The sequence below is a fragment of the Porites lutea genome, chromosome 4, assembly GCF_958299795.1.
Source record: "Porites lutea chromosome 4, jaPorLute2.1, whole genome shotgun sequence".
Taxonomy (NCBI): domain Eukaryota; kingdom Metazoa; phylum Cnidaria; class Anthozoa; order Scleractinia; family Poritidae; genus Porites; species Porites lutea.
The window spans coordinates 22251912-22274079 of record NC_133204.1 but is presented as its reverse complement, the minus strand read 5'-3'; the positions used below and the strand labels follow the sequence as shown (position 1 = coordinate 22274079).

General features: G+C 37.8%; 1 protein-coding gene across 5 annotated transcripts in view; it reads right to left on the bottom strand.

Annotated features, from left to right (window-relative positions):
• Positions 1 to 22121, bottom strand: part of LOC140932913 (inositol hexakisphosphate and diphosphoinositol-pentakisphosphate kinase 2-like) — a 34295-nt gene extending 12174 nt beyond the window's left edge. For 3 of the 5 annotated variants that reach the window (XM_073382405.1, XM_073382408.1, XM_073382409.1), the window contains exons 1-16: positions 21999 to 22121; positions 21200 to 21413; positions 19534 to 19772; positions 18793 to 19141; positions 17807 to 17968; positions 15111 to 15418; positions 10465 to 10644; positions 9072 to 9458; positions 8535 to 8679; positions 7430 to 7545; positions 6489 to 6555; positions 4615 to 4762; positions 3976 to 4040; positions 3219 to 3304; positions 1903 to 1975; positions 1158 to 1285 (exon numbers count right to left, since the gene is read on the bottom strand). In XM_073382405.1, coding sequence (XP_073238506.1) covers positions 1158 to 1285; positions 1903 to 1975; positions 3219 to 3304; positions 3976 to 4040; positions 4615 to 4762; positions 6489 to 6555; positions 7430 to 7545; positions 8535 to 8679; positions 9072 to 9458; positions 10465 to 10644; positions 15111 to 15418; positions 17807 to 17968; positions 18793 to 19141; positions 19534 to 19772; positions 21200 to 21346 — 2600 coding nt within the window. In that variant the 5' untranslated portion in view covers positions 21347 to 21413; positions 21999 to 22121. Of the gene's footprint in view, positions 1 to 1157; positions 1286 to 1902; positions 1976 to 3218; positions 3305 to 3975; positions 4041 to 4614; positions 4763 to 6488; positions 6556 to 7429; positions 7546 to 8534; positions 8680 to 9071; positions 9459 to 10464; positions 10645 to 15110; positions 15419 to 17806; positions 17969 to 18792; positions 19142 to 19533; positions 19773 to 21199; positions 21414 to 21476; positions 21682 to 21998 lie in introns of those variants that run through there. The other 2 variants (XM_073382407.1, XM_073382406.1) reach the window with 2 other exon arrangements.
• Between the last annotated feature and the right edge of the window lie 47 nt (positions 22122 to 22168).

The window sequence follows — 22168 nt, the reverse complement described above, 5'->3', positions numbered from 1 at the left end:
AGCTGTTCTTCACAGAAAGCAATGGAGATGCCATCTCCCTGCACAGGGCTCTAGAAACAAACTGATGCATGATTGAGTGAGCACATGGAAAACTGACGTGACGTCGTGATATTACGATGAATGACTTGAATAGAATTCTTTCAGGCCTTAGAGAATATCCAGTACCTTAAAGGCAAAATAATGTATTTGTTCGAATTAATGCGTGACAAAAATGGCCCGCAATCTGGAACTAGTAAGATATGCTAACTACCACGCATCTGTTACAGTTAAAGTTGCCAATTCTTTTTTAACGATTTCAGAAGATAGGCTTAGGTGGAGTGGGCGACAAGGGTTTAAATTAGGTTAAATGATGAAATTTTACTGTGCAAACAATTTCAAAACCTTAGACGAACACGCTACCTTAATAGTTAACATTAGTAACAAAAAGTTAGCTCTAGTTTTCAGTGGTAGCATCTCATTACTCTAAAGTTTAGGAAGCCTCTCTATGGTTTGTCCGCACCAGATTTCATAGTCTGTTCTGCAGTTTAAGTTTGTTCAAAGCTTAGGAAAATCCACTACAGACTGTCAACACAGTTTGGGCAGAACTTCCATAGTCTATGGTCACATCGTCCAAGTTCTGTCAGTACATTAAGGGCAGATTGTCATTGTATGTCATCTGAGACTGGGCAGATCGTTAACATTCTATCAACACAGTAAGGGCGGATCGTCCATGTTCTGACAATACAGCCTGTTCCAAGAGATAGTCGGGTTCGCGAAATTGAGAAAGCGCGAACACGAAAATAAAACGGGAGGAGACTGGGGAGAGGAAGGGCGTCGCTGCCCAATTTCCGTAGTTCGTCTGAGGTCTGTCAACAGAGGCTTGGTAGGATTATCTGTAGAAAATGTCACAACAGGTTTGGCCAGATTCTAGAGGTCTGTAAATACAGTTTTGTAAGTTGTCTGCAGCTTGCCAACAGAATTTTGGCATATCGTCACAGAAAGTCTGTCAATCTTATACTGATCTACCTAGTAAATTGTTTAAGTTGAGTGCAAGGTTATCGACTAAATATAGGCAAATCTGGTCATGCCATGCATTTTGTTAGCACTAGTCTCTGAACAAGAAACTATTGCATAATTATCAAAGGCTCCACTGTGCATAAACATTTTATAGTTAATACTTTGGATTGAGACGGGTATGGATATCTGACTTGTCTGCGTGGCGCAGATCTCCTCTGATTTTCCTCAGCAGCCTTACGCACACCCTTTGAGCTATGGCTAGCTTTTCATCTTGTGTGATTCCATATTCCTGAAAACAGATAATCCGTCAAAATTAGCCTTCACTGGCATCAAAGATTTCTCATTGTCACTTATGTTCTAAAACTAAAAGAGTCGCCCTCCGCTTGCATTTTTAAGAAACGAGGATCAAAACTGTCATCATTCGAAGTCTGGCTTTTGAGCTACATATCATTCCCTTAACTAACTGAAGGGCTCAACATAAACAGGATTTAAGTGACAACTTTACCTATAAGAAACTTCAAGTACGGTAAAACGAACAGCACAAACGTGCTACTTGTTTTGCGGCATTGCTGCAAAACGAGTTGACTAGCGATATTGACCTTTTTACCACCCATGAATCAAAACTGTTTTGAAACAAATCAGGTTGTTGTAGTTTGCGAAAAGTTGTTTCAGAAAGTCGAGAGTAGTTCTACTTGTTGTAACAAAACCTGGTTTACGCGTTGCGCGTTTTACCGCACAAGACAAACTTCTTTTGCTGCAAGTGAAGTAATTCCCGTGTATGGCGTGACTCCTGCGTTATTATATACCAGACTTGATTTATCTTTTTTTCAGTTCTGAAGCAAAAACCAGCAAGCCTTTTACAAATAACTTCTATAAAGATCTTTTTTAAAGGACTTTCATACGCACCTGTGGAATGACAATGTCTGCAAAAGCCTTCGCACACTTATACAAATCCAAACTGTTCTTCAAACAAAGTTGACTAAAATGGATTTATAAGAGAAAATACTTCAGCTTGCACTGCAGCCGCAATAACGGTGAGGATTTTATGGGGTTCCTTGGCGCGCAAATAAGTGGACATTAGACAAAGAAATGTTCTCTATCCACTCTGGCATCACGACGACGAATGCAATACACTTTTCATCTGAAAACTAATGGATACTTCGTGTTTTTGGCTGTAGGTCAGGAACGACATTTTTCTGAAAGATTTGATGTGATCAAAGTTGGGAGAGTCAGTTACGTTCAGTAAACGTAGCTACTTCTTTAGATTCCTGTATGTGCTACATGGTGTAAAACCATCTAAAATACTTGATCTTTCACTCGGGATCTTAAGCAACGACGACGGCGACTGCAACGAGAACGGCAAAAGAACAATAGGTTTAGATTGGCAAAACAACTATTTTGCACGTGCAGCACGCTTTCTTGTACATTTCTTTGCCGTCACTGCATGACTACGACGTGAAAATGCCTTATTTCACGTATCGTGGAGGACGTTAACACAAGACAACGACTTTCTTTTTCGTTTCCTGAACCTCGCTATTCAACTCTAGAAAAAAATGCCAACATTTAACGAATTGAACGATAAGTAATAAGCGCGGTTAAGTTTAAAGCAGCGCGAATTCACTTTTTCAGCGACGATTTCGCTGCTGTTGCCGTCGTGGTTGACCTACTAGAGAGCTTAAGCAACGAAGACAGCGACTGCTACGAAAACGGCGAAAAAGCAATAGGTTTCGATTGGTAAAACAACTACCTTGCACGTGCATCACGCTTTTTTGTACATTTCTTACTTTTTTAGTAGCCGTCGTTGCACGACTACAACGTGAAAGTGTGTAATTTCACGGGAACACAAGACAACAGCTTTCTTTTTCTTTTCCTGAACTTTGATACAGTCCTTTAGAATTAAACTCCAAAAAAATCTGCCAGCATTTGACGAAGTAAACGAGATGGTAAAAGCGCGATAAAGTGTGAGGCAGTGCGAATTCACTTTTTACGTGACGTTTTCATAGCCGTCGCGTCGTTAGTGCTTACGCTCCCTATTACGAGGAATACAGAACCATTTCTTTTTCCTAGAGGGACGCGCAATATCTTTAATAGCAGCAGAAAATGACTTAACGAAAGTGCTAGTCAGTTAAGAGTGATTGACGCGAACACAAATTGACCCCTTAAATGAGAGGCAGGCAAGTGGGAATTGAATGATCGCATCTTTAGTCTACTACATTACTCACCCATTATGCTGCACATCATACTTTATACAGTCATATATATCTGGGATGAGACTTATGTCAAACTGTCCATTCTTTAGCTTGAAATCCTGTTAAAATAATGAGTGTATAAACAGGGAATAATTGAAAAAAAGAAAGATGGGTTGTATATGGCATCATTTAATTGTTATTATTATTCATTCAAAATATTTCCCCGATTCTGATTGGCTAAAAGCACACGTTTAATTCACCATAACCAGTTACTGATGACCAAATTTGGAGGAATTTTGTGTTTAGCGAGGAAATGACGTCAAAAATGCAGCGTTCTTGCAGGTTCATGCACCGTTAACCGAGAAGACCTGGGGACGAGGTTGAGTTGTTTTGGTTGTGAACTTGAAAAATGGCGGACATTTCAATCGTTTCAAGAGTAAGAACTAGGCGAAAAAATGGCTAAAAACACGGCAAGTACAGCAAGAGGACAACTCGAAGGCGACATCTCCTACTTGGAGAATATTTGCGGAGCTGAACAACCCTAAACGTGCACTATCGAATATGAACTTAACATCGATGGATCGATGGAGGTAAGCATGTTTTAGCCACGTTTTTAAACTAGGAATTATTTTGAATGAATAATAAAACAATTATTGAATTCGGCTTTCTTATCATATGAAGAATTATGGAAATCTCGGAGGGTGTTATCCGCCTCGGCCGTTCTTCATAAGATACTCAGCCTCATTCACTAATTGTTATTGTTACTGTCACATTATCACTTGACTATTACCTTTTCTAACTTTGTCCATCTGTGCATCATCAACTCAAGTGTTTCTTCATGATATAGAAATGGATCTGCAAAATAGACATTGGTGGTTTCAAAAATCCAAGTTCTCCACATAAAAGACCATCAATTTGGTAACACAAGAAGCAGGTTACGAACAGCAATATTAAGTTAACCTAGTATTTTCTTAGAATGAAGATGATGTGAACTGCGGAAAGCTGCGGAAATACAATTTAAATAAAGATATGATCGTCGTAGTGGTAATTGCAATTACCCGACTGCGATGATCGTATCTTCATTTAAACAAGTATTTTCAGTTGGTAAAGAAGGTGTTGATATGTTGATGTTGGGGCGCACAATGTGATGAAAAAACATCTTAAGATGTCAAGGAATTGCTTTACTCTTAAAAATGAAATTTAATCTTGGGTAAAACTTGGGGTAATTTGCTTTTTGGTTTGTACAATATTGGCTCCAGAATCCAACTACGTTATCTCTTATGAGAAAAACGATGCTAGCTATAATTTACCTAAGCTAATTAAAAGTATCTTTGACCTACCACACATCTTGACATGGAATAGTTCTTTTTTTGGTCATTACAGCTGTTTCTGTCCGAGTATGAATACACAATTGCCAAGACTGACTCACCTCTTGGATCATAAACCTTCTGACTAATCAAATCCTTCAGTTGTCCTGTAAGATCCTGAACAAGGCTGTAAAGCTTCGCACACATTGAATGTGGGTTTTTAACATTCTTCATTGCATTAATTACAGAACGGGACTTGGTTGGTGCAAGCTGTTAATGGCGAGAACACACACAAAAAAGGAAACAAAGAAACAAAGAATAAAAGAGGAAGAAAAGAATCAGGGGACTATCCGGCATTTTCAGCCAGATAAGCATTTGAACATTTGTAGAGCTTTAATTAAACTTTTGGCTTGTAAACTTAATGCCCGTTGCGCATGTTGTATTATCATTTTTTGTCACTGAACAGTCGCTTTCTAGAGTCTTGGTTCCCTGTGAGATGACTATAACTTTTACATCAATTTTATTTAAAGCAAAAGAGATACGAAATGTGTAATTGATTGATTGATTTGATTACTAATTTGGCAACTTCATTTAAGAGAGGGTTAGTATAGAAGAAAATGGCCGTCGATAAAACCCGGAACACGGAACATTCCGGAACATCCCGGAACATGAAAAAATAAAAACAATTTTGATGTAAAAAAAATATAATAAAATAATAATAATAAAATAATTTTTGTGAAAATTAAAAATAACGTAAAATAACAAAAAAAAAACGAAAAATAGTGAAATAATCAAGAAAAAGAAACTGGTATCCTCTCTGAGTATGAGAAAACAATATTTTGTCGCAACCAATTAAAATTTGTTGGGCGAGTGAGGGTTCATGCAAATGACAGTAAAGAGTGAAGGCTTGCTTCTAAATGTAAAATATATTAAAATAGGTTGCGAGGAGGGGGGTTTTTTAAGCTTTCCTCACACAGACACCTCTTGTAATGTTGTTTGCATGAGTTAATCATTTGCCGGTTATCCATTTACGGTTCTGGAATGGTCTGAAATGTTGGTGCAGTATTTCATGTCAAGCCAAGTCGGTAAGGAGCTCATTTCAAACCAACATATAGTCTCCTTATAAATAACCGACATTTGCTTACTTGAGGTGCTTTGCTTCACTTGAGGTTGACATGAATTACTTACAGACTAGGCGGCTCTATAAACTTAAGACGAGTATAGGGGCTCCTGTGTTTGGATTTTAGTGGACAATACTCGCATTCGTAGTAGTTTCTATACTGTTTACAGTCAGCATGATATTTCAGACGTCTCCTCGAGTCGCAAGAGGAGTTTGCGGGGAGACGGCTAAAATTCAGGCTAACTGATAACAGTTAGAAACTACCGCTGCGCTACCACTGCCACTGCAACTATTCACGGGGAATGTGAATCTTTAATTTAATTATCCAAGTCCAAAGTAACGAGCCCCTAAGCTCTTCTTACGGTCGCAAAGCCGTAAATGGATAACCGTTAAACCGCATGGCAAACATTTACAAGAGGTGGCTGTGTGAGGAAAGCTTGAAAACCCCCTCCTCGCGACCCATTTTAATATATTTTACATTTAGAAGCAAGCCTTCACTCATTACTGTCATTTGAATGGACCCTCACTCGCCCAAAAAATTCATTGCGACAAAATATTGTTTTCTCATACTCAGAGATGATACAAGTTTCTTTTTCTTTCTTTCTTTGTTTGTTTCTTTACTTTTCGTTTTTATGTTATATATGTTATGTTATTTATTTTGATATTATAAATTTTTGCAAAAAATGTTTTCTATCTATTGTTCTTTTTATTATTTATTATTATTATTGTTATTGATATTATTATTTAATTAATTAATTATTTTTTCCTTAAAAATTGTTTTCATATTTTCATGTTCAGGGATGTTCCGGGATGTTCCGGGATGTTCCATGTTCCGGGTTTTATCGACGCCCGAAGAAAATACATGAATAGACGAACCTTTGCAAAATCTTCATCTTTGAAATCCTCACTTGAACGAAGCATTTCATGAAGTCTGTGTTTTACTCTAATAGATCAACAAAAAAATGAGTAAATAAACTGAATTAAAAGAAGTAAAAGCTCAGGCCTTTGATCGCACCCAAATGAGAAGCTTATAATGTTGGTGTCCTGTTAGCTATTAAATAAGTTCTTGCATTGCATGCATAGCTGAGGTGTGTGTGGCCGAGCGCTTAACACCTCGAACTCTGGATCTGGAGGTCTGGGGTTCAAACCTTGCCCGTGGCATTATTTCCTTAGTCAAGGAACTTTACTACACTTTGCCTCTCTTCACCCAGGTGTATAAATGGGTACCTGTATAAATGGGATAGTCCAGCAATGGACTAGCATCCTACCCAGAGCAGATTAGTACTACTCCTAGGCATGCTCCATGCTAAGGAAACTGGGATAAGCTCTGTCCTATTCGGCCTTTAGCTCGTCTGCACCTTTTCCTTTTTTTATTACATGCATAAGATGTCAATTATTGATGTACTTTTCCTCCAAAGCAAGAATTTAGTCACGAAGATGGTGAAATGTGTTGTGGATATTTGTTTTTCTAAGAATTCAACTCTAGGAAATTTGCTGCATTTGACAAAGTAAATGAGTTGGAATAATTGTGATGAAGGTTGAAAGAACACAGATCTACCTTTTCCATGTAAGTGGCATTTTTGCCAATGTTGTCATCGTGGTTTCTTTTAAAAGTTAAAAACTCCCTGTTATAATTACAAGAACCCCTATAGAGAAGTTGCATTAGACTTTCAGTGCAGCTACAGCTGTAAGTGTACAGCACACCAACAATCCTCATGTGTCTTGTAAGAAAGGTTTCTGTCAGAAAAAAGTTTATGTCAGCACCCCATAAACATTTATGGCGATATCTTTGGATACTGCAGTATAGTCAAACTTACTTCCCAAGGATTTTTGCGGCTTCACTAGAGGTATCCAGCATCTCTGTTGTGTTCTTATCACTACGCACCAAATGAACAAGGATGGGCGTCAACTCACCTTCAAGGGCAAGAAATCCCTAGCGGGTAATAATGTACAAAACAGGTTTTATCATTAATCAATTAGAATCATGGCAATAGACCCTTTCATGGTTTTTTCAACTTTTGACCGGGACATGTTAGCAAAAGTCCATCAAAATCCATAAAATCAGTAAAGTTGCCAAGTTTGAAAATGACCTGTTGAAAACAAAGTTGTTTAAGTAGAATGGTTATGAAAGCCGTTAAACTGTTTTGTTACATGTTCTGTTAGCTTTTATGGACCTGACTGTGCATAAAGTTCAATAGCATTCCTACCATTTTGAACTTACTGACCAACAGAAACATCACATTAATTTATTCATTCACAATTTGAGAACAAACAACAAAGGAGTGTGCACTGTCAGGGAGCTTGCAACATAAACTACAACACCGTTGTTTTCAACTTTGTTTGCTTTTATGACCAGTCTCCTCTACTATGTTGAAAACTAACAAAGATATAGCAGAGCATAGGGATGGTGCAGTGATGAGAGTGCTCACCTCCCACCAATGAGGCCCAGGTTCAAATCCCAGCATTGACACCATATGATAATGATATGTGGGTTGTGTTTGTTGTCAGTTATCTCCCTTGCTCTGAGAGGTTTTTCTCCGGGTTCTCCGGTTTTCCTCTCTCCTCAAAAACCAACATTTCCAAATTCAAATTCGAGCAGGAATCAGGTAGACGAAAAACCACTTGCTGGATGTGCTACCTCCAAATCATTATTATTATTCTTTATTATTTATTTAAATAGCTCTGCAAAGTTGTGAAATTTTACAAGCACCTACAAAATCTTTGCTCTCTTTGGACATATCATCTTAAGTTACCTTATGATTTTTAAGGCGCTCTCTCTAGTAGTGTCAATGATATGATATGATATTCACTTACTGCTCTTTTATCAAAAGTTAAAAAAAACCTGGAAAGATCCATAACCTACTGTTATAAAATTCCCAAGGTACATCTGTAGGCATCGCTCCTATCTCAGTGCTTGCTTACCTTAGCAAATGCTGCAGCTGTCATTTGAACCCGGCCCTCATCTGATGCATAAATCTTCAAGTCATGTCTGTACGTACTATGAAGTCGTAGCAGACCACAACCAGATAATCTAGAGTATTCTCCATGGCCACCAGGATATATGCTCCTACAACAAAACATTTGTAAAAGATTTTACTTCTTTCATAGATGATGCACATAGTTGTGTCCTTGTTGTTGCTTGTGCATATGCACATTGTACCAATTTTATTAGTAGAGAAGTCAGACAAAGGGATCAGATCAGAGGCAGAATGCAGCATAAGCAGGACTTGAAACGATCTTGAATTTCAGCCATCCTTCATAAAAGCTTTAACTTATTGTTTGCCAAGGGTTACCTTGCCTGCTTGTTTCACTTTCTGATTATATGATTACTTGACCAAGTGAGTATGAAAAGTTGATCGCCTGGCAAAAAAAATCTGCTCGTCCTGGATGATTGGACAGGACAGTTTTCTGCCTGATAAGGAGTGATGGAGGAACAATCTTAATTATTTTCATGGTTACCTGAATGCACGGCCTAGCTCTAGAGCCTGTTGCTTTCCCATTGTAGTAAGTTCACCACCCCATTTTAAAATCAAGAGCAGAGAATGATCTTCATCAACAGGCACTTTCAGCTTCTCATCAGCAGTAGCAGTATCAGTCTCCTTTAAATCTTGAGTTTTACTAAATTCCCTGCTTTCTTTCCTCTTCACTTCCTTTTCAGTCTTCCCTTCTTGTTTGTTTTTAGATTCTTTGGATTCCTTCCCTTGTTTCTTCTTAGAACTCCTCTCATCGGATCCTGAATCTCCTTGTCGATTTTCCGCGCTGCTCTCGCTGCTCTCACTTCCATCTCGTGGTTTTCCAAGATACTTGAATTGGATCTTTCTGTTTATTCCAGAGAAATAACCATACCTTGGGAAAAAGGAGAGAAGAGGAGGAAAAACTCATCACAAATGGGTGGAAAGTAAAATGAATTCAAGATTGTACCTTCAAAACTATATGTTGAGAATTCCTTGCAACAGGCAATGGTGAAATTAAGGCATATGAATTTCATCATGGATGAAACCTGAAGTATACGTAACAACACTCCTGGGTCTCCTGTGGCCCAGCATTACAACTCCATGGGCCACAGTATTTCTATGTCCAGGTGTGTGGTCTGGCTCTGTGCAGTGGACCCAATATGATACATGTACAACAGAAGCAGCATGAAATGAACATAATTTCCAGCTAGAAACCATTCAGCTAAAAGGACTTGATATCAATTCCAGCTTTCTTTGTCCTGTGACATACATCTTGCACACTACGTTTTGCACATGAACATGCTTCAATTTTATTTCTGTTTAATGACAGTTGCACAGTGCAATAGTTTTCTAAACACTGAAGAAGGGTTATACACCCAAAGCATCTGTGTCTTAAAGACATTTATGACACTTTTTGATAATTATTTATCACCCTATAAGCCTTCTAACTGCAAGTGTCATGCATTACTAAGAATTTTACTAATAACTTATTCTCAAGCTGAAAAATAATTAATTCAACCATTAAAAATAATGTTTTCTGGGGGGGAGGGGGGTGGGTTGAGTTCCGACACTGTCAGTCATTGTAACCTCAGAAGAACTAAATCTGACGACTGTCTCTTTTACAGTACTCCCTCCACCAATATCAAGCACTCCCCCTCCCCCACCCCTTGAACAAAAATTGACCTACAAAATGTAGTCCCCAAACTATAACATGGATGTGGCTCCGGATAATACTCAAAGTTTTCCACGAATTACATGTATGGACCGTCAAAATTTGCTTTTCATGACAAAAAAGTAAGAGGGAAAAGAATATCTATTATATAACACACTTCCAAACTTTGACAGTAGTGTACAGTAAGATGGCACCACCAAAAATCAGTCCAGTTTGAAGAACTTACATTTCTAAGACACTTTTAAGCTGATGAAGTTTGCTTAGACTCTCAAACACTGGTCTTCCCTCCTTGGAATCAGTTAACAAATCTCTGGCAATGTCTAACACCTCCTGTAGCTGCATTGGCCTCTTCAGTTTAAGCTTGTGCTCATCAAAACCATTGTACTTCTTAAACAGTTCTATAAACCTGTTGATTAATAGTTACTGACATTGACATACAATTCAGTGAAGGCTTTAAGAATCTGGGCCTGCAGCTCTATTATTATTAAACAGCAGCTGTGGAAATTAACCTCCTCTGAGTAGGCTAGACGGATAGATACATGTAGATAGATAGTTTATGAAAGAAATACTTTTACAGCCCAAAGGCTGAATTGCGTATTTGCATCTCATATTGTTCACATAATACAAAATACATAAAACACCTTTAACCCATTCACCCCTGGAAATTTTGCCGAAAAACCAGTTTTGAAGCTAGTCAAGTGGTTTTCTGGTCACTGCCATGTTATAAAGAACTAAAACTTCCCATAAAGCCATTTACACGTTGTACACTTCATGGCTTTCTGATCCAGATGGAAAATATTAGCTTACAAAGTTTGGGCATGCACAGAAAGCAAAAGTTCGAGATTTAAAAGGGACTCAGCAGTCTTGACTTTTACTTTTACATGTAGCTTTCTCTCCTCCCCTCTTTTTTTGCTTTTCTTGCCTCATTTTTTTTTTATTTTGCTGGGCATTTTGTAGGCTTCATTTCTCTTGGTGGGAAAAGCTTCTAGGTTCTTAGAATAAGATGAAAGGAAACTGTAATTAATTAATCATTGTAGTATGAAACCAATAAGTCGCGCTTGCGTAAGCAGCAAGATCAACTCATAATCTGCAGTGCATTTTCGTTTTGTTCGTATTTTATACACGAATAGGGGGTCATTGTGCCAGACGTTCCTAGTGGAAACTGAGACTAAGAATCGTTGCGTGATCAAAGTCACAGATGTTTAGGAAAGATTAAATTTAGAGCTTTTCCGAAACGTGTCAGTGCACAAACTGAGTGGTTGAAAAAAAAAGAATCTTAATTAGCAAAACTGCGGTGGTCGGGTGTTGTAAACTTTCATGTGTCTTGTGATGAGAATGCGGTTTATTTTCCACGATGATTGAAATGACGTGCCACGTAAATCACTTTTTTTATCTCTGGCAATGATGTAATTTCTCTGGCATCAAGGTCCTTGAATTTTGATGTATTTATACGCATGTATAGCCTGTGACCGCAGAGGTACTTCTGGTCGTCACTAACACGCGTACTAAATCAGTTCAGAAACAAGTGAAAAGTATCCATGTTGATAAAGTAGGAAGTTAAAAACCTTTCACAAGTAAATCCTGTTTTGTGTAGAATTAATCACCTCCTCATTTCACAATATAATCTCCAAGCAATCGAGACAGAATGCCGCTGTAAGCAAGTTCTTGTTACTTCAAAGCAGAGTCAATGAGAAGAAAAAATATGGGGTTTCCTAAGCATTTCAATACAGTGTAGGTATTCACACTGAGCCAGTTGAATTGGAATCCGAACTGGACATAATAATTATTGTCACTCCTTTTTTCAATAAAGTAACTTAGCTAGTCCAAAGAGCAAGATGTTACCCAAGTGTACAAGAGTGGGGCACCCACAGGACAAGTTGTAAAAAAACACACACACCAGCCTGAATGGCTCTTTCATCAGCCTTAATTGAGGTAAGGCAGCAAATTTGGCATCACCTTGTGGGCAAAGGGACACAAATCAAGGCTACTACCTAACGGGCACCCAGTCACCAGAGGCGCCTACAATTTACCCTCAGGATTATTATGATTCTTAGGCTAACTTCCGGTAAACAAACAACAAAATTCCCTGCTCTTTCTACACTTTTGAAACGAAAAGAGAAAATGTTTGGTTGTCGGCTGTGGGCAAAAAAATATTTCTACTGATAAAAGGTAAACAAACAAGTACTTGCCTTGAAATTCGCTACGGTGACTTCCGCTGCAGTGCAATTGAAGTTTCTCATCCGAAAATGGGGCGAATTAATAAATTTTTAGTAGTCTTTGAAATCCTTTCAATATTAAAATCATGACTTTTCCTTCAGCGTTAGAACATTAGGTCACTATTGCATGAGGTAAAAACTGATTAAAAGGAGTGTAGCTAAATGTTGTGGGTCTTGGGTAGTGGGTAGAGGTCATGGGTCATGGGTAAATGTCATGGGTAAAAAAAAGGCATAGAAAATAAATAACCAAAAAAAATAGAAAAAAGTTCTAAAATATTAACTTTATGAAATAAAAATCGCCTTGGGTAAATGTCATAGGTACATGCATAAAAAAAGTATAAAAAGATAGGAGAGTAAACAAATAAAAAATTAACAAATTAAATAGAAAAAATTGTAAAATTCATGAAACGAAAATCTCTGCATACACACAGCGAACAATGAAGCCTTAGCCTTGAGTTTAATAGCCACTTGGGACCTGAGTCCCCTTTCACAACATCACTGCATAAAAGACATGTTGCGGCTGAAGATTTATATATACCTGAGCAATCACCGCGAAATAAAGAAACAGATAAAAAATTAATAAGTCGAAACACGCAATTTGCAGAAAGTATGGGACAGCTCTGACTCGCAATCTACATTGTACAATTCCAATGATCAGCAGGGATTTTTTAACAAGATGGAACATGATCACCGGGGAAAGGGGAGGGGAAGTGAGGGAGAAAAAGGATAATTTTGAGCTATTTCATATTTTTGGATAAAAGTCTTCCTTAAAGAAGTTTTAGGTCTCTAGCTTAGGAGCCAAGGAACCACTTTCATGCTCAACCCTTCAAGTTAAGGCAAGATTGTATGTAAATTCTATTGCCATACGGAAATATAATTTTCTTGATTCTTTTTTGTTTTGTTTTGTGTACAAAATCTTTGCTGTAACGATTCTGAATATCATTCCTTTAACTGAAAGGGCGTTTCAGTCACGAATGTTGACATCTTTAAGGAAAAGCAGGTCAGTCTCCATTTTTTCTTTAGCCTGCTTCAGGTTGACATAGTGTGCAGATTTTCTTTATTTTTTGCCTAAATGCCTTTTTAGTGTCTGTTTGCACTAAAGGGTTCGCTTATTTGCTTTGCTGACTGCAGGGAAGGGGAATAAGACTCCTGGTATGTAAGTGGGACTTTCGTTTCATGAATTTTACAATTTTTTGCTATTCAATTTTTTAATTTTTATTTTTTTCGGAAACTATTTTTTAAGAGGCCCTGCCAGGGGGGAGGTCCCATGTCGCCCGTCTGAATTTTAAAACGTCTGGTGTCGGTGTTTATAAATGCTTGTCGCTTATTGTTGGCTTTGCTGTCACTGTCGCAATTTAGCCGAGGGAGGTTGTCTCTTGTTGCAATTTCATTTTACGCGCTGTCACTACTTGTTGGGCCATGTCGCTTGTCAGAATTGACCCTGGCAGGGCCTGTTTTAACAACGACATTTACCCACACCCAAGATCCATGACCTGTACCCACTACCCACGACCCACAATACTAAGCTACACTGCATAAAAAGTCGCGATCCATGGAAAAGAAATCTGAGGTTTCAAATTACACGTGACATACCTATACGGTATGCTAACTTTACTTCTGCAAGTTTGTAGCATTTTCTATCTTGCTATGAGCTTGAACGGTACACTCCAAGGTTTCTTTTATCATTTATTCAGCAATATCTATCCCACCCTATTTTTTGTTGTGTTTTTTGGTAACTTTTGAAAGGCTTACAAAAACATTCCAGTTTTTGAAAATGATTCACGGCAGAAATTCAAGATCATATTTCAACCTCTTTTTAATTTATGCAGTCGCGCGCGATGGACTTAAATACAAACTTTCAGAAACATAAAAACAGTTTTGATAGTTCAAAAGATAGACTTGATACAAAAATACCGATTCAAGATAAAAAAAACCTTTCTTATCACCTAAAAACTTAAACTGAATGTCGCTTAAGTTAGCTTTAAATTGTACACGCAAGTGCTGTTGGTCAGTGCTTTCACTGTACGCGTGACTGGTTATTGTTATGTTTCTTGAGAAATAAATCGTTTCTCTAAATTCTTTCGAGTGATGAATACAAAAAAATGCTGGTTTCTTGAAACTCAAACTCGGTTTTTGTGTTTTGAAACTTGATTTGTTCGTGTCTCGAGTACTCTTTGAGTTTTGTCTCCTCACGCAACGTTCCTTAGCATTGTGTGGAGGGAGACTTTTTTAAAGGTTTCGAAAAGCGGTGAATCAAGTTTCGAGGATCTGGTTGAGACTGTCAACTTAAGAAACACACATTATCGATAGGGTCATTCTGGTGAACTAATAAAAAACTAGGTTTAGATACGGGGTTCTGTTCTTGAAATACAATGAAGTAAAAAAACCTCCAGTAAAGAAACAAAAGGAGATTGGCCCTTGAATGTTAGCTAGAGTTGGATAAATGATAAATTTGAAGCTTATCAATTAACTGATTAGTGCACCGATTTTTGTGTGCTAAAAGTTTGACACGTTTAATTAAAGTACTGATTTTTTTAATTAGGCTCCTAGAAATAAGGCTCAGGCTCCTAACTTTTTATTTTAGGAGCCCGAAGGGCTCCCATATAATTTTCTTAGGCAGCAGCCTTGCAAATTTTAATAAATTACAACATCTTACCTTGGATGTCTAACTTCCATCTTCATTTTCTGTTTAGGGGTTCTGTCACCATGTCTAATAATACCTACAACACATCTCAGTTCTAGCATGGTACCATTCAATGCTTCAACTGCAGGGATTTCCTCTGGTACATCCAGATGGTATGGCCTGTATAACTGAGGTGCTAGTTCTTGCACAATGAGACCAATCAACACTTGTGCAGCATCATCATAATACTTCTTGGAAGTTTTGACAAAACTGAAGCCATTGACGTCACACACGTAAGACTTTCCATGGGTGCGCAGCAAGTCACAACCACAGACAGTTTGCTGAAAGAAGCATGAAGTCAGAGGAAAGTTAATAAAGAAGAAAAAAAAACAAAAAGAGTCTTAATTATCATAAGTCGATTTAGTATGATCATTGTACATTGTACAATGTACATTCTGGACTATCTATTTCTAAACAATGACATGTACAAATCCCCCACAAACTGATAGCTATGGGCACATTGTTAGATTAAATCCATAAAACTTTGTAAACAACTCCGATTATAATACTTAGTAACACTTCTTGCCTGTTGTACAGTCAAAGTCGAATAAATATTGGTTCAAACTATTATTTCCTAAAACATGAAATAAGTCATGCATTTTCCTTTGCCTCAACTCTAATTATCACGGCTAGGAGATAAAGGAAATATTATTGAGAATCACCCTCAGTTAACAAATTTTAAACTGAATAAATTTAATTTTTTTTGAACTGTTAACAGAGGTTTAAAAATCACATCCTAATAATATACAAATAACTTAATTTACTCTCCAAGGAGAGAATTTCAGAAGTTTTAACTGAATTTATTCAAGAATCAGGGATAATTTTATTTGGAGAAGCTATACCCATATTCAAGAAGACCTTAAAAGTGGAATTCTCATATAACAGAAATGACAAAAAAATCTTGTATTTTTAATACAACTAAAGCGTGCAAAATTACCACCTGAAGGACTGGTTCAGTTCTATGTAGCTTGCAGCCAGTCTGTCTTACTCTATGGCTTTTTTGAATACCTCAGCTTAACTTTTGAACAGATACAGAAACGTGCTCTAAAATATTTTTGATTACAAATTGCACTACTTAGATGCCCTGTCATGTTCAGGCCTTCTTACATTAGAGCAACGAAGGACAGAGCTGTGTAAGGGATGTTTCATTATTCATGGGGATGACTGGGTCGTTTTTTCCCAAAATATGCCCATTTTCAAATCATGCCATAAATTTAAAGGACTGTCAAAATTTGTTATATGTTTTTTTAACACCTGCCACATAGAAAAGCATCAAGGCGAACAAAAAATATGATAGAATCATACACTGACAGTATAAACAACATTTAAGTTTTGCATGCACTGTGTTTTTACAGTCAAGCCAGGTCAAGCATACCCCCAAAAATTCCATCAATGAATTTATTATTCGAAAGTTGAGTCCATTGGCAGTTGTAGATTTCAGATTCATCTCTACATTCTTGCATGTGTAACGAGCCGTGAATTCACACGCGATTCACTTACGAAATTTCTACCAGCTTAGTTTCCCTGAATTTGATGTAAATGTCTTCTAAGAATTTTAATTCATTCAAAGATTTTCAATCTGACCAAATACAGACAAGTTCTCGTAAATTATTCACTGCTCATTTTGCATGCGGTAATTCCAATTTGAATTTAACACTAGTTACGGGAACGACTAACGGATTCATTTTTCAAATAATCAATTCATTAATAGAATCTTGGGGGGTACGCTTGACCTGTTTTGACTGTAATAAAACTGGCGAGAACTTTTTTTTTTGTGGGGGGGGGGGTATTTTTTTTTGTGGTTAGTAAAGTAAGAGATTCAGTAGCGTGAAAGCTTAACCGACAACAGAAAAAAGCGTTGAAGAGGGGGCACCCCTCACCCTCTCCCCCATTATTTTCTGTTTGGACCTCACTTCAGCTTTCGAACGGCTGTAACTCTTACTTTGCAAACCACAAAAGAAAAAAACACAGCAAAAAACCACCATCTATGCAGGCTATAGCTAAGGCCCAGTTCAGACGCCAAACTTTTCAAAAGCTGAACCTAATTCAAATAAAGGCCAACCCAAATTATTTCAACAAGCAGAACTGATTCAGACGCCGATCTTAGTTCTAGCTGAACTAAATTCAAATGGAGGAAAATGCTCATTTCAGTTAAAATGCCTAGAAAATGCATTGTAAATATTATTTATGCATTAGTTTCGGTACATGAAAATTCAGTGTCTGAATCAAAGCCATTCCAAAGTAGATCTGGGCTAGGTGGGAAGAAAGACTGAGCCATTCCAAATTGAAACAGGCATTCCTAACTGATTCAGATGCTGAACTTTTCATGTACCAGTATGTAATTCAATGTTTTAGGCTGGACTCATAAAAGATAGACGTCTGAACTTTGCCTTAGAGTACATGTACAGAGGTAGGATCCACAAGCAGGTAGACCCCTCTACGATGCAGATCACTTGACAATCTCTAATATAAATCCCGATCACCAAAATGTGTTTTTGACAGTCTCACTAACCTTACCTTAGTCTTCCATCCACAATATATAATTACAAAGTCTAAAGGACAATCAAAATAGTTCAGTGGACCTTGTTTTTTCCTATTCAATTTTCGATCTGAAAGACTCCTCAACAAATTTAATCCCTGTGCTTTAAAATACATGTAGAAACCCTTACCTTGAATAAGTTGCAGACTTTGTTGGCTAGAATTTTCTCATACTGATTGAGAATGACTGGATATCGAATCTCCTTCCCTTGGAAATCTCTTTCAACTTTTCCATCAAGTGATGGAGACTTGCGAGCTTCTGCATGGGCATACTCAGGTCCTACTGTGTACACCTATAAAGAATTCATCAGACATTCAAAACTCACGCGGGATTTTGAAGATCACATGCACAGATACCACATGTGCATGTCTCTGATGCAGATTTCTGCTCAGACAAATCCTCACAGTCAGGTATACCCTGAAATGCCTCCATTTTTCACCCAAGTATTATTTTTGAAAGCTGATAAAAAAAAAAACAAATACAGTACATGAAAATCCCAAAATTGGACGATTATTTTCTCACTTGCTGTTTCACATTTCCTAAGGTAACCTGTAGACTTATTAAATTGAAAGCATGCCCATTGCATCCACCTATCCATTTGTCAGGTTGTTAGTTCCTACTACAGTATTAAAGAACTATTCAAGAACTTTCAGCATCAAGAATCTCATTCATCAAGGGTACCAAGCCATGCAAAATCAAACCAATTACAGTGCATTATACTCCTTTTTATTCTTTTTTCTTTTTACAGTGGAACCTCGATACAATGAAGTGCCAAGGAACTGGCAAAATTTGTTCGCTATAGCAAGGCTTCATTATATCTACATACTTTTCCATATATTGCACTACTACTAGGGGTAAAGACAATCATTTGTTACACAGAGGACTTTGTTATATAGAGGTTCAATACATTGAGGTTCCACTGTATTTTGTGCTCCTCCTTTTCTGGATACAACATTTTATTGTCATTTGAGCCACTTGCGACTTTGAAAGAATTTTAAGACCTTTAGGTTAAATATTTAAATTGTATTTTGGCTTACCCCGTAAATACTCTGGTAAAATACATCTGTGACACAAGAAAAACCTAAACCTTGATTACCCACAATATTTCCATTATACCTTGACATCTGTTCCATCAGTGACAACAAAGTCTTCATAAATGTACGAGCCTTCTTTTCGCACAGAACTCTCTGCTGAGTACACACTGCTTCTGTTTCCCACTTTGCGGAACAATCGTTGGCTTCCTCCACCAGCTGAAGAAGGGAAATAAATGTATACATTGTGATCTTCTGCATTTACTGGTTTCTCAACAAAGGGTTTATGGAACACCATATCACCAACTTGCACTGAGTCATCTGTCTCAACAAATCTTGTGTTGATAGGTTCACCAGTGTTTTCATCTCTAAGAAGGATGGCATGTCTGGGTGTTTCTATACCAGCAGTAGCTAAAAGACTGTACATCGTTGGTCTACAAGAGAACAGACTGTGATTTAGAAATAGAGGAGAAGACCACCATGACAGAACAACTACCGGTGTATCAAGGAGTTTTACAAGGATTAACTCTAATCGAGGTGATGGCTGTTCAAGCGTTGATTCTGTATGAAACAGCTGTCAAAATATACCAATCATAGGATATACCAGAATCTGGTATACTGGAACCAGCATTTCTTTGGACAGCCAAATAATTTTCAGAAGTATTGCCTACAGTGTTTATAGTACCCTATATGCAAAAGAAATATTTTAATGGGGATTAGGCAACCCTCTTTAAAAAAGACTAGGAGACAAAGGAAACTGAGAATCAACCTAGGTTGGAGCCTTTTTAACCTGAACATAAATGGCCTACAATATAGGTAAACAAACCTGTCCATGAGGGCATATTGCATCTCCAGGTCATTCAAACTAAAAGGTTTTCTTAAATTGGCATAGTCAATAGCCTTCTCGAGAGGAAATCCTTTGGAGTAAAATGAGATGAGACAGTCACAAATGGGCCATTTTTCGACTGGTACATTCAGGATGGTGTCATCAGGGAACACAAAGATATCCACAAAGTCAAACACTGACATGCGACCAAGAATCTCTTGCATTGGTTGTGAGTTGGTCTGTGAAGAGAACAACACGTTGAGACTTTCATATTGCTGTTTCAACTCCCAATAATTGTGTTTCACCAAACCTCTGCAAACTCCAGGCCTCAGTTGTTCAAAAGTTGGATAGCAATATCTACTGGATAAATCACTATCCACCAGATAAGTGTTAGGGAAACCAATTGCGCTATCCAGTGGATAGTGATTTATCCGGTGGATAGCATTATCCATCTTTTGAACAACTGGGGCCAGGGAGATAGAGTATTCTAATGCAAAAAAGCCTTTCTGGGCCTGTGCTGCCCAACAGGATCACGATAAAAGCCCTGATTTGAAACAGGCTACTCACATTTGAGAACTTTCCATGAGTGGAGCATAACATTTCAAAAGGAGGAAAGCTTTTCAATATCAAGAGTAAAATACAGCAATGTTAAATGTTAAGAACAGGGAACCATCTTGGATTAGGATAGCCTGCACATTTTTTAATAAATAATTAGTTCACAGGCAAATTTGGATGGCAAGGAGCAAATGAGTGCACCCACATAAACTTACAACAGTAACTCCACCCACTTGAATGTAAAGTTTTGTGCTCAATAATAACCTTTAAAATTCAGAGATTCTTGTTAGATGATTTTACTGCAAGAATATTATCAAGATTTCCTGGTCATTAACATAGTGTGCCTAAATGAAATTTAGGCTTAGTTAAATTTGAGACATGGCTGGCCAGCAGTTTATTGTTGGAGATATGCAGGGGTACCCTAATTATGTCACAGGAATTCATTTTTTTTTTACAGCTATTTCCTTGACCAGGGTTCTATCTAGGGTATTTAAGGGGTAGAAGCTTCCCCCCCCAAAATGCCCGGCTTCCCCCCAAAAAATATTGTTATCATTACAGTATATAAGTAACTATATCAGAACGTGATCACGACTAAAAAACAAAATAAAATATCACTGTAACATTTCTCAAAATTGGGTCTCAAAATGTACCAGATTGCATCTCAGCGCATATTCATTTCCAAAAATTTCCGGGGGAGCAAGCCCCTGGCCCCCCCTAGGAAGCTCGTGTCCTTCGGCCACTCGGGACTTCACCCCCAACCGATAAATCCTAGATAGAACCCTGTTGACATCTCTTCATTACCTTAGCATGTTGTTGCCTTTCATGGCTCGAACTTGCAAAGTGTTTTTTCCCTACCATCCCCCCCCCCCTGCCCCTGCAGAAAGTGTATTGTAAATATGTTAGGTTCCACTGATTACAGTTGTCGCACAATGACAGCAGTGCCTAGGTGAATGCCAGGTTACATATAATTTATGGGGCTCAACCAACCTCACAGGCACCTCCCCCTATGCTCATCTCTGTTCATAATTAGCTGAAACAACAGAACTGAACCACCATGGGCCACTGGACACTGTCCAAACAAGACAGAAAGGGCTTCCTGAGACACACCCACCTTTTTACTCATAGCACAGATACCAATCCTGATTTTAGGTATGCCATCCTCCTCATCATCATCATCTTCATCGCCACCATTATATCTACTGAATGCTGTTGGCTGGTTATCCATCTGCTCATATAATTCGAGGTGAGTGACAGACATAATTGACAGCTGTCACTCTTAGACTGATGCTAACCTCTGAAAAAAACCATGTAGAGAATTGCAAGATCTGAAAGAAAAGCAAAACCTTTCTTTAGAATTTTCAAGTCCCCAACAGACAATTTATATTTACCACATCTAAAAAAGTATTTCCATGAGCGAAGCCAGGTTACAGGCATTCACACAACGTCGCTTTTTGTTTGTTTGTAAGCAAGCACAATAATTGACAAGCTGCTTGAAAGCAAGTCAGCACTTATATCCAGGGTTAATTTTTGTTACTCTTGATTTGGGTTTACTTCTTATCACTTGTTTTGGATAACATAACTTTTTACACTCTTGGTAAGGATCAGCAGTATTTTTCTAAGCTTCATTCACATGCTCGTATTTTCGTAAAAAAATTGGGTTATTAAAAACTCGCCTAATCTGGCAGTTTTGTTTTGCATTCCAAATTTCTTATACAAATCACAAACAGTTCTATGATTACCACAATAACCTAAATATGCAAACTTGTGTAATAGCCCATTGCCCTCAAAAAGGAGATATTGCACAACACGATCACATGTCTGCTGATGTCTGTCCTTATACTTTTCTTCTGCGACGAAGAATTAATTTACTATGTTGACATGCTATCCCGTAATCGATAAACAGTGGATACCTGTGTCTAACATAAGGACCTCTAACATCTTTTAACGATGAGAAAGAAACAAAGTATCCCGAAATCCTAAAAGTCACTTTCGTCTGCACGTACTCTACCTTAACTAACCTTCCTCCTCCATCATGGACACTTCTTTAGTTGATGTAACGCGTATTTTGATTGGCTACGGT